This window comes from Sus scrofa, chromosome 10, assembly GCF_054392235.1.
Source record: "Sus scrofa isolate SSC_HxYL_T2T_F1_AM1 chromosome 10, Sscrofa_HxYL_maternal_Yorkshire_Landrace_v2.0, whole genome shotgun sequence".
Taxonomy (NCBI): domain Eukaryota; kingdom Metazoa; phylum Chordata; class Mammalia; order Artiodactyla; family Suidae; genus Sus; species Sus scrofa.
In genome coordinates, this window is record NC_139392.1 from 60388083 (window position 1) to 60403666 (window position 15584).

At 41.7% G+C, this 15584-nt stretch overlaps 2 protein-coding genes across 4 annotated transcripts; one reads left to right on the top strand and one right to left on the bottom strand.

Moving 5' to 3' along the window:
* Window positions 1-204: 204 nt before the first annotated feature.
* On the bottom strand, window positions 205-929 carry TZMP1 (transition zone microprotein 1). Its single transcript, XM_084979943.1, has 2 exons — window positions 755-929; window positions 205-428 (listed from the first exon to the last, which is right to left on the bottom strand). Exons 1-2 carry the CDS (start codon window positions 797-799, stop codon window positions 306-308), a joined length of 168 nt encoding a protein of 55 aa, XP_084836069.1. The 5' UTR covers window positions 800-929; the 3' UTR covers window positions 205-305.
* On the top strand, window positions 609-12676 carry TOPORS (TOP1 binding arginine/serine rich protein, E3 ubiquitin ligase). 3 transcript variants are annotated; one of them, XM_013980194.3, is made up of 3 exons: window positions 609-800; window positions 2312-2506; window positions 9095-12676. In XM_013980194.3, exons 1-3 carry the CDS (start codon window positions 798-800, stop codon window positions 12035-12037), a joined length of 3141 nt encoding a protein of 1046 aa, XP_013835648.1. In that variant the 5' UTR covers window positions 609-797; the 3' UTR covers window positions 12038-12676. The 3 variants fall into 3 exon arrangements, with proteins under 3 accessions (XP_013835648.1, XP_005668133.1, XP_084835972.1); XM_005668076.4 differs by lacking the exon at window positions 609-800 and adding an exon at window positions 1020-1152; XM_084979846.1 differs by lacking the exon at window positions 609-800 and having other exon boundaries at window positions 1585-2506.
* Window positions 12677-15584: the final 2908 nt, after the last annotated feature.

A 15584-nucleotide genomic window follows, 5' to 3' on the forward strand; every position in this document is an offset into this window, starting at 1 on the left:
AGCCTGGTTTGTTACCGCTGAGCCACAATGGGAACTACAGATTGTTTTAAAGAAGGCTTTTTGAGGCATTTCAAAAGTGTTTTAGAAACTAGCTTGAAAGGCTGTCAGATCCAGGTTCTTTGTTATATGAGATGATAAAAGACAAACCCCTAAATATTTGATAAATTAATACATTAACGGTTATTACAAAAGACTACACCAAAATGAAAGTGGAAACTTGTATTAAGGATTTTATTGTGAATCAAGACGAGTCCGATAAGCATGAGGTAAAGAACTGTATATACATAGAATTAAATTCAGAGGCGTTACAAATGTTCATTCGTCCCGAACATTTTGTCTGGGTGTTCCTTCTTTAGCTGTCGCCGCGCAGCTACAGTTGATGCATAGATGACATATCCCCATGAGAGTAGTACGACCGCGAGGAGCAACTGAAAAATGCAAGAAAAGGAGTAAAAGCAAAAACACGTGAGTGGCATTTCCTCCCCGCCCCCATCAGACAGCCCTGCACGTTGCCAAGGTGCAAATTTTAATAACAAACGAATAAATGGGGTTCCGGAGGCGAGTACACCAAGCCGCCCTGACGTAAGAAGCGGAAGAGCGTGTCCTCCAGGAAGAGGCGGAGTCGAGGTGAGGGAGTGAAAAGCTTAATTCAGGAATGGATTTTGGAGTTTTTGGGCGCTGAAGAAATACGGGGCCTTCCACCCGCGGGCCGGAGGAGTCGAGCCCTTGGGGCCCCGCCAGGCCCGGGGCCTACCGCTGAATAAATCCGGTCTAGGGTGCGGCGACTCACTGGCTTCATGGTAAGGAGGCGGCGGCGGTCCACGGGCACGGGCGGAAGCTACAGGCCTTGTAGTATCCTCCGGGGCGGTGGCTGCCGGGCGGCGGCGGCGGCGGCGGCCATCTTGCAGCCGGGCGCGAGCGCCCGCCCCGTCGCCTCCGCGCGCGTTTCCCATCGAGCGGCCGGCCTCTTCCGCCCGGAGCTGGGGGCGGGTCACGTGACGGCGGCCTAGCCCGCCTTTGAGGGAGGAGGTGAGAGAAACGAGGAATTATTTACTTCAAAAGTGGGTTTTTTGTTTTTGCCGCTGAGAGGGATAGGCTTGACTCGTCAGCCGATCTTCCTTCACTTGCTGTGCAGTATTAATGCAGGATAAGGTACTGTCGTGTGCATTTAAAAGTTTACTTGAAAAAAAAATTCACGTTTTAAATATTACACCGGCGTCCAGCGGTGGAAGAATTAATGTTTCCTCCGGGACTTGTTCCCACAACATAGGTAGTCGTTCGTGTATATTTATCTTTGAAGTAAGCTAGAATGCCGCCCGCTTTTATGTTAACTAACGCATCGTTATGGGAGTCCTTGTTAATTGAGCTTCTTTAAAAAGTCTTTGAGAACGCGATGGCTTGTTGATGCCAGTGATACTTATAAAAAGAAATCACCTGGCACGGACTACCTAGCCTAATGTACCTGCCAATCAACAAGTGTTGGTTGAACATTTGTGCTCAGAACGGTAGCAAGATCAGATAAATATTAAGCCAAAGGACGGAGTTCTGTACTCGGGCCGTTGTAGTAAGTTCAGCTCTAGAATGTTTGGGACGCGCACATTTGAGGCCTAACGGTAGAATGGGGCAACGGGCCGCTTTAGGCTCTCGATGTCTTGTCTCTAAGTATCTCAGTTATGAACTGCACAGAGTTTTCATCCAGCTTTCGGGGAGTGCGGAAGGAGGAAAACGTCATCTGGGGACGATTTCAAGGCTCTGTGGTCATAGGTAAAATCCCTGTTTATCCCCAGACTGGAATAGATCTCTGTCTCTGAAGACTGTAAACCTCGGACTTGGGATTCCATTCGAATCCCGGTGTTGGTTGGTAACTGCAACCGAAAGTCACTTCAGCTCCGTGTAACTCCGTTCCTTTATCTGTACAGCAGAGAGTTTCAGTAACTTCTCAGAGTTTGGTGAGGTTTGAAAGGAGATCGAACTAGTTACCGTGTCTTCCGGGTAAGGTAGAAGCGAACATTAACCCCCCTGCCGCCACCCCCCGAGAGATTGATAGTAACAGGAGTGAAGCTGTGGTAGCGATTTCTGTCTGGGGGGTGCTCTCGCCGCTCCCATTCCTGGGGCGGAGGGCGGTGGACGGTGGGGGAAGGGCCGGGTCCGGGCTGCGCGCGCTAGGCCCCGCCCTCGCTGCTGGCGTCTTCCACCGCGCATGCGTTACGTTGGCGGGTGCTGTGTTTTGACGCGCTGGGCCTGCCAAGTGGGTTTTGCCTTCTGCCACCGCCCCCAAGCTGCCATTGGTGATGATCGCTTTACGTCACAGGGGTCGCAGCAGCCGCCGGGGTCTCCGCTGTCTCGCGAGGAGGGTGAAGCGCCCCCCCCCGCTCCGGCTCTTGAGGGCCGGCGGAGAAGTCGCCGGGTTCGCCTTCGTGGGTCCTGCCGTCACCGACCCAGCTTTCTGGGCCGCCGGGAGCTTGCCACGAGCGCCCCAGCCGGGCCTGCACCGGCATCCTCCGAGGTGAGTGAGATCGGGAACAATGGGGCGCGGAGGTCGGAAGGGCTGGGCGAGCCCAAGCTCCCGCTCGCATCGAGGCCCAGGGGCGCGGGAGCTGCGGTCGGGCCTGAGGGGCCGTCGCGACCCGGCGGGCCGGGGTCTGGGACAACGGCTCCTGCGGCACACCTGTGGATCCACGCGGTTCGGGTGGGCGGGGAAGGGCTGCGTTTCTTAGCAGCGCTCCCGAGAGCGCGAGCCCGGCGGTGTACTCGATGGAGCTTGGTCGTAAGGGAAAAACCTGACACAAAACACAAAACAGTCGAGTCTGAATCGTGGCGTCACCTCTGTCAGAGATGTGACCTTGGATGGGTTGCCTAACCTCTCTAAGTATGTCTGTAAAATGGGAATAACAATATTTTAGTTCGTTGTGATTATGTAATGCACGCGGTGCTCACCCTAAGGAAGGGACTGTCGCTGTGGCTGTTGGAGTTGTCTGTGTACTGTTACATCCCTTGAGCCTGTGACTTCTTCATCAAGTCAGTGCAGCTTTTCTCACGGGCTGCTGATTGGTAGACTGGAAGGGGGCAGTACTGAGAAAAAACAAATAGTGATTTGAGTGCAAAAATGGATAGAATTTTTGGTAGGTAATTTTCGAGATTTTTTTTAGATGAATAACAACAAAGCTATCGAAGATTTAATAGCCGGTGAGAGTTTGGGGTTTTTTGCTTGTTTTTAGTCAATGACTTGCACAGTCACTCAAAGCAATCTTATCTGGAATGAGTGGCTTTAGAGGGGAATGGTTTCCAAGTAGTTCTTTTTAATTGCTGGAAATGAAATTAAATTTTGTGTTATGGTCAGTAGATTCTATAACTTCTGTTTGATTTCTTTGGGATTGGTGATGAAATTACAGTTCAGAAAGGTACAGTGATTTCTTTACTGTCAAAAAAGATAAGGCCCAGATTACTTTTAATACTTCGGGGTGTATATCTAGTTCATCCACTTGGTGAACCCATTTTAGCTACTTTGCTTAGATATGTTAAATGCAACACTGATATTAATACGAAGATCATTTAGTTGTTATAGACTGTCATCTTTCTGGGCATTTATAATCCATCATGGGTGATGGAAACGACCAAGATTAACTTTATTTTCACATAACATAGAAAAACAGTATTAAGTTCTTACTGTACAGCTGTACATCAGAGTTCCCGTTGTGGCGCAGTGGAAACAAATCTGACTAGGAACCATGAGGTTGCGTGTTTGATCCCTGGCCTCACTCAGAGGATTAAGGATCTGGTGTTGTGGTGAGCTGTGGTGTAAGTCGCACATGTGGCTCAGATCTGGCGTGGCTGTGGCTGTGGCGTAGGCTGGCAGCTGTAGTTCCAGTTAGACCCCAGACTGGGAACCTCCGTGTGCTGCAGGTGCAGCCCTGAAAAGACAAAAGACAAAAAAATAGTTCTTACTACACACCAAGTACTGTGCTAAATGTTTACATGGAATATATCCCTTCACACAACCACTTTTTTTAGTTAAGTACTGTTACTTAACCTATTTTAGAATTGAGAAAATGTAAGGTTTTGAGGAAATAAATAACTTTCTCCAGATTACACCCTAAGAAGTGGTTTTGATTCTCAGCCCTGGCTCTGCATTTAGAATTAACATCAATTTCTTCATCAAATGTAATCAACAAGTGATTAAATTGTATGTATATATAGTGATAATTTAAGGAGTGCCATAAAAGACAACTTTTAAGGAAGCGTGGCTTTATTAAATATTTAATTCTGCAGAGAAATCCTACTTTGTTTATATCACTGAAGTTTTTTAAATGTCCAGTCCGTGGTCTAATTTAGACTCTAGACTCCTGATTATTTATCACTTCCCACCTGCCCCTCTGATCCATTTTCCCTAGATATGTATGCTTGTTGATTATCTGAAATTCCCCCCAAAATGTGATATGAAGGGTTCTTAGCCCCAGTAAAGCCAACACATTTCGGAATCTGTGTAAGGGAAGGTTTTGCTTAATCAGTTTATCCTAAAGATGGTAAACTTTATGTGGAATTTGGGAAGCAGTTAAGGAAAAGTGTTCAGAAGAGCTGATTAATCTTCTCTTTTGTGAGGAAATTCATTTGAAGTCATTATTCCTAGAGTACTAGGGTAGAGAAACCTTTATCACAGCCTTCTTCTAGAACCTGTAACATTAAATCTACCATCAGGTCCACCTTTGCTATGTGAGCCAGAACTCCTCTTGCAAACCTACAAATCTTTTTTTTTGTTGTTGTTTTTTGGTTTTTTTGCCGTCTCTGGGGCCGCTCCTGAGGCATATGGAGATTCCCAGGCTAGAGGATCTAATCGGAGCTGTAGCCATTGGCCTTCGCCAGAGCCACAGCAATGCTGGATCCGAGCTGCGTCTGCGACCTACACCACAGCTCACGGCAACGCTGGATCCTTAACCCACTGAGCAAGGGCAGGGATCGAGCCTGCAACCTCATGATTCCTAGTCGGATTCGTTAACCACTGCGCCATGACAGGAACTCCCAAACCTACAAATCTTAAATCTCTCTTTTAGCCTTCCTTGTTTTATACCTTTATTTGTATTTATTTTAAAATTTTTGTTGAGATATAAGCTCACTTTTTATTTTTTAATTTTATTTATTTATTTTTTTTGTCTTTTTAGGGCTGCACCTGTGGCATATGGAAGTTCCCAGGCTAGGGGTTGAATCAGAGCTGTAGCCACCAGCCTACAACATAGCCACAGCAACTCAGGAACTGAGCTGTGTCTGCAACTTACACCACAGCTCACAGCAACGCAGGATTTATAATCCACTGAGCAAGGCCAGGGATGGAACCCACATCCTCATGGATCCTAGTCAGGTTCGTTAACCACTGAGCCACGAAAGGAACTAAGCTCACTTTTTAAAAGTAGAGGATACAGTGGGTTTTAGTATATTTACAGAATTGTGCAGCTGTGATCTAATTGAACATTTTCATTATCCTAGAGAGAAACTTTATCCCCCTCTACCAACCATCAATCTACTTTCTATCTATAGATTTGCCTCTTCTCTACATTTCACATAAAATAGCATACAGCATGTGGTCTTTCGTGATTAATTTTTTTACTTTTAGCATAATGCAGAGGTTTATCCCTGTTATGTCATGTATCAGTACTTTATTCCTTTTTATTGTCATATATTTTATTGTACAGAGATAGTACATAATCAGTTGATGGAATTTGGGTTGGTTTGTTTTTGCTTTTTAGGCCCGCACCTGCAGCATATGGAAGTTCCCAGGCTAAGGGCTGAATCAGAGCTATAGCTGTAGGCCTACGCCATAGCCACACAGGATCCAAGCCAAGTCTGCGACCCACACCACAGCTCACGGCAGTGCCAGATCCTTAACCTACTGAGCAGGGCCAGGGATGGAACCCACATCCTCATGGATCCTAGTCAGGTTCTTTAACCACTGAGCCATGAAGGGAACTCTGTTTTTTTCCATTTTTAAGCTATTATAACAAACACAGCTATGAATATTCACGTACAAGTTTTTGTGTGTTTTTGTTTCTCCTGGATAGATAGGTGTGGAGTACTGGGTCATGTGAATTAGCATATATTTTAAATTTAGTATTTAGTGGTGATTTTGAAAGAGTAAATCACTAATGTGATTTACATTCATTGCTATTACTTGATGTTCCTGATGAATACATTTCTTTGTAGCTAAAGATATTCCTGTGTAGAAATACAGACCAGAACTAGTAATTGTTCCTTTTACCTGGTGTGGATGATGTTACTCGTCATTCTTTTGATTTGTGCTGTCAAATTGGTTAACAGGCTTATAAAACTAAGGAAGGGAGGACTAAGATTCCATTTTTTTAAACATTATAATTGAGATTTTGTTTCACTTGAACTTTAAATTTACTACCAAGATTTTTTTTTTTTTTTTTTTTTTTTGTCTCTCTGCCATTTTTCTTGGGCTGCTCCTGCGGCATATGGAGGTTCCCAGGCTAGGGGTCTAATCAGAGCTGTAGCCGCCAGCTACACCAGAGCCATGGCAACTTGGGATCCTAGGCGCGTCTCCAACCTACACCACAGCTCACGGCAACACCGGATCCTTAACCCACTGAGCAAGGCCAGGGATCGAACCCTCATCCTCATGGTTCCTAGTCGGATTTGTTAACCACTGAGCCATGACGTGAACTCCCCAAATAATTTTTAATAAATACATTCTAGGTTGTAATTTTTATGTGAACTAGAAATGTTTAATAAACATTTAGAGTCTATATTCATATAGAGTCCATATTTCAAAGAAACAAATGAAGATAAAGGGTATTAACTTGAAATTCACAGTCATTTTTGAAAGTCTAATCCCTTTCTTATATAGAGAGGCAAACTAGAGTCCAGAATTAATGTGGATTTCCCCAGTATATAGAGTTTGTTTTAGGTGAAACCTGGTCTTTAATCCAGATCTGATAACCTCTCCAGTGCCCTCTCCACTCTTCACTCCTTCCCCTAATGCACACATAGTCTCCTATCCTAAAGGCTTTTATTTTTAGGGGTTTTGTTTTGTTTTGTTTTCTTCCTTGAGTAGGAGAACTTAAAAATATTTGAAGTAGGGGGAATGCTGAGGATTTATGCAGTATTAAGATTTCAGGGTTTAAATATCTTAGCAAAAATACAGTTGGCATTAATGTATTTATTCCATTATGTTTAAGAACAGTGGTAATTTTTATACTTCTGTGCTAGAAAACAGAGGACTAGAAGTATCTGGACCCTGTAAAGAAACTCATTCAGTATTAATTGGTTCCTAGTAAGTTATGGCTCTTAAGAAAGCTAAGGTGGAGTTCCCATTGTGGCGCAGTGGTTAACAAATCCGACTAGGAACCATGAGGTTGCGGGTTCGGTCCCTGCCCTTGCTCAGTGGGTTAACGATCCGGCGTTGCCGTGAGCTGTGGTGTAGGTTGCAGACGCGGCTCGGATCCTGCGTTGCTGTGGCTCTGGCGTAGGCCGGTGGCTACAGCTCCGATTCAACCCCTAGCCTGGGAACCTCCATATGCTGCGGGAGCGGCCCAAGAAATAGCAACAACAACAACAAAAGACAAAAAGACAAAAAAAAAAAAAAAAAAGAAAGAAAGAAAGAAAGCTAAGGTGCCCTAGATGAGCAAGTTTAGTTTGAAATCTATGATGAAATATTTATATTTTACAATCATAGGTTTTTGTTGTGGGTTTTATTTCTTTTAATTTTCTTGGCTGGATATGGCCAATGAGTCTCTTGTTTAGAAAATTCGAATTTTATTTGACTAGACAGCACAGTGACTGGTAATAGGACTTCCTATAATAAAGGAGGTGGAGAAAGATGGATAATAGGCCCAAGAAAACATACAGGAAGAAATTAATATTTGCCATATGTAAATGATTAGTATAGAAAACAGGTGAAGAGAGATTTTATAGGATAACAAGGCCAAAATGAATGCAATTAGATTTCAGCTCTGGCAAAATCATTTTGTAAGTTGTGGACCAATATAAACTGATAAATTTAAAGAAAACAAAACTAGTCTTTAAGATTCTAGTGATCCTTGTGGGGAAAGATAAGGGGACTGAAAGCATGATTTCAGGATACTTTGTAGTTGACTGGATCAAATAAAAAGTTGAAAAAAAGCTTCGTAGGGATGCCGAAAGGAGTCAGTGATGAACTGAATATCATAGTGGAGTAACAATAGTGTAGTATAATACTAGTGTAGTAATAATAGCAGCAACTAACATTTACTCAGCAGTTGCTACAACCAGACACTGCTCTTGAGTGCTTTTTACATTTACTTACTTCATTTAATCTTCACTAAAAGATCCTTTTCTGTGTGTGAAAGATCCACCAAAAGTAGAGAACTTGTTTAAATATAGGTGAATTTTCTGGTGTGCAGATTTTCTCACTAAAGCTATTTTTAAAGGGACATATGTAATACCTACCACAAATAAAATCAGTAGTCCATATTTTTTGAGGCATATGTATGAAAGATATAAGACCTTACACAGAAATAACTCCAACTGAGAACTCTGATATTTTGGGGGTTTGTTTTCTAGAGGATTGGGGGAGGAGGACATAACATTTTAAAAAATCTGGGATAATCATGAGAAAATGTTAGTTGTTAAATCTGAGTGGTGGATACATGGGTACTTGGTATATTTTCTTTTGTAATTTTTTGTACAGTTCAAATATTTCTCAATTTTTTTTTAAAGAGTAAGAGAATATTACATAATATCTGAGAGCTTACTAAGTACCAGGCACCTTTTCTAAGGGTTTGGGGTTTTTTTAAAGCATCTTCACAAATCCTGTGAAGCAGATTGTATTATCAGTGATCTACAGGTGAAATTGAAGCGTGAGGATAGTAACTAGTTCTTAGTCACATTGCTGGTGTGGAATCAGGATTTAAACTTAGGAAATCTGACTTTTAGATCTTGCGCTTTAAGTACTATGTTACTATGCTACACTGCCCTTTTATGTTACAAAGATAGTGAACTACTCAGCTATTTTCACCAAAGTGTGTTTCAGTCATTTGCATTTTTTTTTCAGATTTAGTCATTCCTCTTTTATCAGGTTACTGATATTTTTTTTTCCCTTTTACAGATAATGGCATCAGCCGCTAAGGAATTTAAAATGGACAACTTTTCACCTAAAGCAGGCACTAGCAAATTGCAGCAAACAGTTCCAGCTGATGCATCTCCTGATTCTAAGTGTCCTATATGCTTGGATAGATTTGATAATGTGTCTTACTTAGATCGCTGTTTACATAAGTTCTGTTTTCGATGTGTACAGGAGTGGTCAAAAAACAAAGCTGAATGTCCACTGTGTAAACAGCCCTTTGATTCTATTTTCCATTCTGTGAGGGCAGAAGATGACTTCAAGGAGTATGTCCTAAGGCCTTCACACAATGGTTCCTTTGCTACTCCTGATGTTCGGAGATTCCGCTACCGTACAACTATGACAAGGGAACGAAGTGCTTCTGTTTATTCACCTAGTCGTCCCTTGAATAGAAGAACAACAACTCCACCAGATAGTGGAGTACTATTTGAAGGGTTAGGCCTTTCAGCAAGACCCAGAGATGGTGAAATTTCTCCATTCATGAGACAGATTGCAGTGAGGAGGCCAACAACTGCAGACGAAAGATCTTTGCGGAAAATTCAAGAACAGGATATTATTAATTTTAGGCGAACTCTTTATCGTGCTGGTGCTCGAGTTAGAAATATTGAAGATGGTGGTCGCTACAGGGATATTTCAGCTGAATTTTTCCGTAGAAATCCAGCTTGCCTTCACAGATTAGTCCCCTGGTTAAAACGTGAACTCACGGTTCTCTTTGGAGCTCATGGATCTTTGGTGAATATCGTCCAGCACATCATCATGAGCAATGTTACTCGTTATGACTTGGAGAGTCAGGCATTTGTGTCTGATTTAAGGCCATTTTTACTTAATCGGACTGAGCATTTTATACATGAATTTATCAGTTTTGCTCGATCTCCTTTTAATATGGCAGCTTTTGACCAGCATGCAAATTATGATTGCCCTGCTCCTTCATATGAAGAAGGTAGCCATTCTGATTCTTCAGTCATAACAATATCTCCAGATGAAGCTGAGACCCAAGAGCTAGATATTAATGTAGCCACTGTTAGTCAAGCACCATGGGATGATGAAACTCCAGGGCCATCATATTCAAGCTCAGAGCAGGTGCAGGCTTCCATGTCTTCCCTTTTAAATACTTCTGATAGCTCGGATGAAGAACTTGTAACAGGAAGAGCCACATCTCAGATACAAGGAGTACAAACCAATGAAGACCTAAATAATGACAGTGATTCTTCTTCAGATAATTGTGTTATTGTTGGGTTTGTTAAGCCACTAGCTGAGAGGACCCCAGAACTTGTTGAACTGTCCTCTGATTCTGAGGAATTAGGCTCTTATGAGAAAATGGAGACAGTGAAGACACAAGAACAAGAACAGTCTTACAGTTCTGGTGATAGTGATGTTAGCAGATGTTCATCTCCAAGGTCTGTCCTTGGAAAGGATGAACAAATAAATAAAGGTCATTGTGATTCTGGTACAAGAATCAAATCAAAGAAGGAAGAGAAACACTCTACATCATTGTCCTCTCCCAGAGACCTGAGCTCATCCATCAGAGGAGACAGAGTATATTCCCCATATACCCACAGACACAGAAGGAGGGGAAGATCGAGAAGTTCAGATTCACGCTCCCAGAGTAGGAGTGGGCATGATCAGAAGAATCGTAGAAAGCATCATGGGAAGAAAAGAATGAAAAGCAAACGATCCAGAAGCAGGGAGAGTAGCAGACCTAGAGGTAGAAGAGACAAAAAGAGGTCAAGAACTAGAGATAGCAGTTGGTCTAGAAGAAGCCAGACTCTGTCTCTAAGTAGTGAAAGCACAAGCAGATCAAGATCTCGTAGCAGTGATCATGGTAAAAGAAGATCACGGAGCAGAAATAGAGATCGTTACTATTTAAGAAATAATTACGGAAGCAGATATAAGTGGGAGTATACTTACTATAGTAGAAACAAGGACAGGGATGGCTACGAATCATCTTACAGGAGAAGGACTCTGTCCAGAGCTCATTATTCCAGACAATCTTCAAGTCCAGAGTTTAGAATTAATTCATCCTTTTCTGAAAGAACAAATGCTAGGAAAAAAAATAATCACAGTGAAAGGAAATACTACTACTATGAAAGGCATAGATCAAGGAGCCTGTCTAGTACTCGATCAAGGACTGCATCTACAGGGCCTGACCGGACAAGAAATGAAAAGCCTGGCGGGAAGCGAAAATACAAAACGCGGCATTTGGAAGGTGCTAATGAAATGGCTCAGCCATCTCGTGAATTTGCTTCTAAAGTAAAGGAAAGTCATTACCAAAAATCTTCATCAAAATTGGATGCAAGCTACAAAAATGAGAGTGACAGCTTTTCAGACAGCCGATCATCAGACAGAGAGACAAAACACAAGAGGAGAAGGAGAAGGACCCGGAGCCTAAGTGTAGAGATAGTTTATGAAGGGAAAGCTACCGATACAGCTAGACATCATAAAAAGAAAAAGAAGAAACATAAGAAGAAGCATAAGAAACACCATGGCGATAATGCTTCACATTCCCCAGTTGTGATTACCATTGACAGTGACAGTGATAAGGATTCTGAAGTAAAGGAGGATGTAGAATGTGACCCTAGTGGTCCTCAAGACCCTCTGCAAAGTGAATTTTTGGCTTCTTCCTTGGAATCATTTGAAACTAAAGATGTAGTTACAATAGAAGATGAATTTGGTGTCCTGAGCAAGGAGTGTGATTTCACCACACTTAGTAACAACTTGAATAATGCCAACAAAACTGTAGATAATATTCCACCCCAGGCAGCTTCAGTTGAACAAACTCTTGATGTGAGAGAAGAGAGCACCTTTGCCTCTCATTTGGAGAACCAGTCCAGTAATGGCTCGATTCAGACTGAGCTGTCAAGGCAGCTGCCATCGCCACGGACATCATTAATGTCAGTGTCTCTTGGTAGAGACCATGATATGTCTTAAAACTGCCAAAGCATCTCATTGAGAATCCTGATGGTATAAAAAGAGGAAAAGACAAGCAAAAAACAATGTCATCTACTGCAGTCTATTTAAAGATGACTTTTGGTAAAAACTCTTTTCTCCTTTAAAAATATTTTAAGTGGTTTTTTTTGGTCTGTGTGTGTATGTTAAAAATTTGTAAAAACCATTATTTGTTCAAAAGTATGTATGTCCCACCCTCAGAGATATGCACTTTTAAGTGAAGAAAATGATATTGCTAGCAGTTTATTTAAAACTTGGGATCCTTTTTAAATAAAAAAATATAAATTTTAGAAGTTATTTCATAAAGCCATATGGTATTGACATATTTTTAAAGTAGTTGATGAGTATTTTTGAATTTCTTTTTTTTTGAGAGTTATTCTGGAAATGTGTTATAAACTAGGAGAATCCCTTTGGACAGTCTTTATTTTTCTTCTTAAGAATTTATATGATTCAAAACCATTTCTTCAGGTTAAATTGAGGCATTTTAATCTACACGGTTTATCTTGACACCTGCCAAAAGAAAAATTTAAATATTTCCTTTATATACTTGTTTATCTGGACTGCCAGTAAAGCAAATGTGTATTCAACAAAAGAAATAAAACAGTTAACACTTTAAAACAATCCAGAAATTTTCTTATGCAGTATTGTTTTTTAAATCAAATTATTTTAGTAGAGCTAAAATCTTGTAAATAGTTAAGGATATACTTGTGTTATAAATACTGAATTTTAGGTGAACTGCATTTAACCTCACAGTTTTAATGATTATTTTAGTTCTTTAATGGTTATGAAGAGTATCTTATTTGCTCTCTGTCTTCAGCAAAATGCAGTTATGTAGCATTTAGCTTACTAAAAACAAAAACCCTTGCCAGATTTCTTTCTCATTGGTGGTTCTTTTTCCACAAAGTGGCTATGTTTGTTTATGTTTTACTCTGTTTCAGAGATGATAAAAACTGTTGTAGTCTGTAGCTCGATGTAGGATTGCTACTGAATAGCAGACCTTGGATCAGGTCTGAGTTTAGCTGTCATTTTGCCTTGCTGCCTTATTGGTTCATTGTTTAACAGAAACTGGAATGCCTGCTGCATGGCAGATTCTGTACTGGTTTTTAGGGATTCCGTGCTAGATAGAAGCAGGTATGCTCCCTGCATATATGTATATATGCATATTAAAAACTAAGTTCTCGAGAGAAAGTATAACTTTCTACAAGAGCATACGTTGGGGGGGCCTAATCTCCTGTGGGAGTGATGGTTGTATTGAAATCTAGAGAACAAGTAGATTTTAACTAGAAATAGTGTTATTGCAAAGGAGATGTGCAGAGACCCAAAGGCAGAAGGGGAACCTTGCATATTCCAAGAACTAAAAGAAGGCAGTCTTAGCCACAGGACAGAGTATGGAACCAAGCTTTGTAAGCCATGCTTAAAGAGTTTATGGTTATCCTAAAGGCAGTAGGAGCCTGGTTTAAAGTGACAAGAATTTAAAATTGACATTGATTGTCTTTAGTAAATTCAGACATTGAGAAATTGTAGAAAGGCTGTAGTTGATCAAGGAATATACTTTGAAATGATGAAATGACTTTGTGGTTTTTCTTAATTATTGTAAGATTTAATTATATGTAAGAATGCTGTTTTATTCCACAATCTGCTTTGCATGATGCTTTAATGAAAACCCATCTTAATGTTTTCAGTTAAATATTTAGTGAAAGCCCATCTTAATATGTGATGGCATCCCGTCTTAGTGTTCAAGCCAAACATTTCTAAGTCTTTGATTCTTCTTCCTCCTTTGTTTCTATCATCCATTTTCCAAGTCCTGGCCACAAAATAGTTCTCGAATATTTCTAACCTGTCTGTCTGTCATCCAGTCTAGGTGGCCATGACTGCTCACCTGTACTACCATAATGAGTCTGCCTGCATCCACTGTTTGCCTTCATCCATTCTTGATGTAGCACTCGAAAGACTTTTAAAAATATTTTTTCCTTTTATCCTTCTTAAAATCCTTCAGTAGCTTCCTATTATAGGATATTTATTAGAAGGAAACAAAAGTCCAGAACAATATGGATTACAGATCTCTGCCTAATTAGACTCCAGTCCATCTTTAGCTTTTTCCTCACTTCTTTGTCTTTTTGCCTTTGCTAGGGCTGCTTCCCGTGGCATGTGGAGGTTCCCAGGCTAGGGGTCTAATCAGAGCTGTGGCCGCCGGCCTACGCCACAGCTACAGCAACATGGGATCCGAGCCATGTCTGTGACCTACACCACAGCTCATGGCAACGCCGGATCCTTAACCCACTGAGCAAGACCAGGGATCGAACCCGCAACCTCATGGTTCCTAGTTGGATTCATTAACCACTGTGCCACGACGGGAACTCCATTTTCCTCACTTCTTTTGTGCTCTAGCTACACTGGTCTGCTTCAGGTCTAGGGAGGTGCTGCTCTCTAGTAATTCAGAGCCTTCACACATAGCATTTCTCTTTTGCTGGGAACCAAATTCTATCCTGGCTAAACTAGGTTAATGTTAAAGTGTGTCCATCCCCTCCATTATTTCCCCTCAATTACTTGCTCTTAACAATCTTGGACTTCTTTAGAGCATGCATCACGGATTGCAATTGATTGCTAAATGTCTCCTCTCTGACCAGTCTTAAAGTTCCTTGGCAACTGTAAGTGTCCTGTATCCCTTCTCTGATTTTCTTTCACGTAGAATATGCTTAAGACGCATGTTTGGTAGATGAGTAGGTGCTAGAGATTTTAAAAATTATCTAAGGCCTGCTTTCACAAAGCTCTGGTCTCTATAAATTTTCTATAAATATCTATTTAATTGTGTATTTTAACTTGTTCGTAACAGTTTGTGGTCCAAGAAGTATTTTACTTTACCTCAGATGTTCAGTATTTCTGGGACTTGTTTGCGAAAATGAAATGCAACAAAGCATTTGCACTTGCTCATTCATTGATCCTCTGATTCACAGCAGGAAAACTTGTTACTGAATTCCCATTGTGGCTCAGCGGGTTAAGAACCCAACTAGTATCCATGAGGACGCAGGTTCAATCCCTGGCCCTGCTCAGTGGTTTAAGGATTCAGTGTTGCCATGAGCTGTGGTGTAGGTCGCAGATGCCACTTGGATCCCGCATTGCTAAGGCTGGTAGCTGCAGCTCTGATTCAACCCATAGCCTGAGAATAGCAAAATCTTTTGTTATTACTGCTTCTTAGTCTGAGTAATCAAGTTTGGACTCTGCTCTTAGGGGAGGCCATCTAAGGGCTTGCCCAACGCATCTAATCTGTAGTTACAGTGGGTGGTGTGTACAAAGGGGAAATGACTTATGCAAGGGCAGTTGACAGCCCTTACTTCATGGGAGTTATTCTTCCATCATGGGGAATAATTGCAGTCCCCTCTGGCTTAGACTATGAACACCTGAACCAGCCAATAATGTGCCTCTGGACTTGGAAAATTTTTCAGAATGTGTTTTGGGGTGCTGGAAACCATGTACAACATGGTTTGGGTTGTTGCCAGTTCCAGTGTCCCCACCAGTGGGGGCAGGAGAT

Excerpts from the sequence above, each read along its gene's own strand:
- TZMP1 (XM_084979943.1), bottom strand. The coding sequence starts at position 799 with ATGAAGCCAGTGAGTCGCCGCACCCTAGACCGGATTTATTCAGCG. Across the intron at positions 429-754 it reads TAGACCGGATTTATTCAGCG|TTGCTCCTCGCGGTCGTACT; the intron begins GTAGGCCCCGGG and ends TGCATTTTTCAG.
- TOPORS (XM_084979846.1), top strand. The coding sequence starts at position 2,201 with ATGCGTTACGTTGGCGGGTGCTGTGTTTTGACGCGCTGGGCCTGCCAA. Across the intron at positions 2,507-9,094 it reads CTGCACCGGCATCCTCCGAG|ATAATGGCATCAGCCGCTAA; the intron begins GTGAGTGAGATC and ends TCCCTTTTACAG.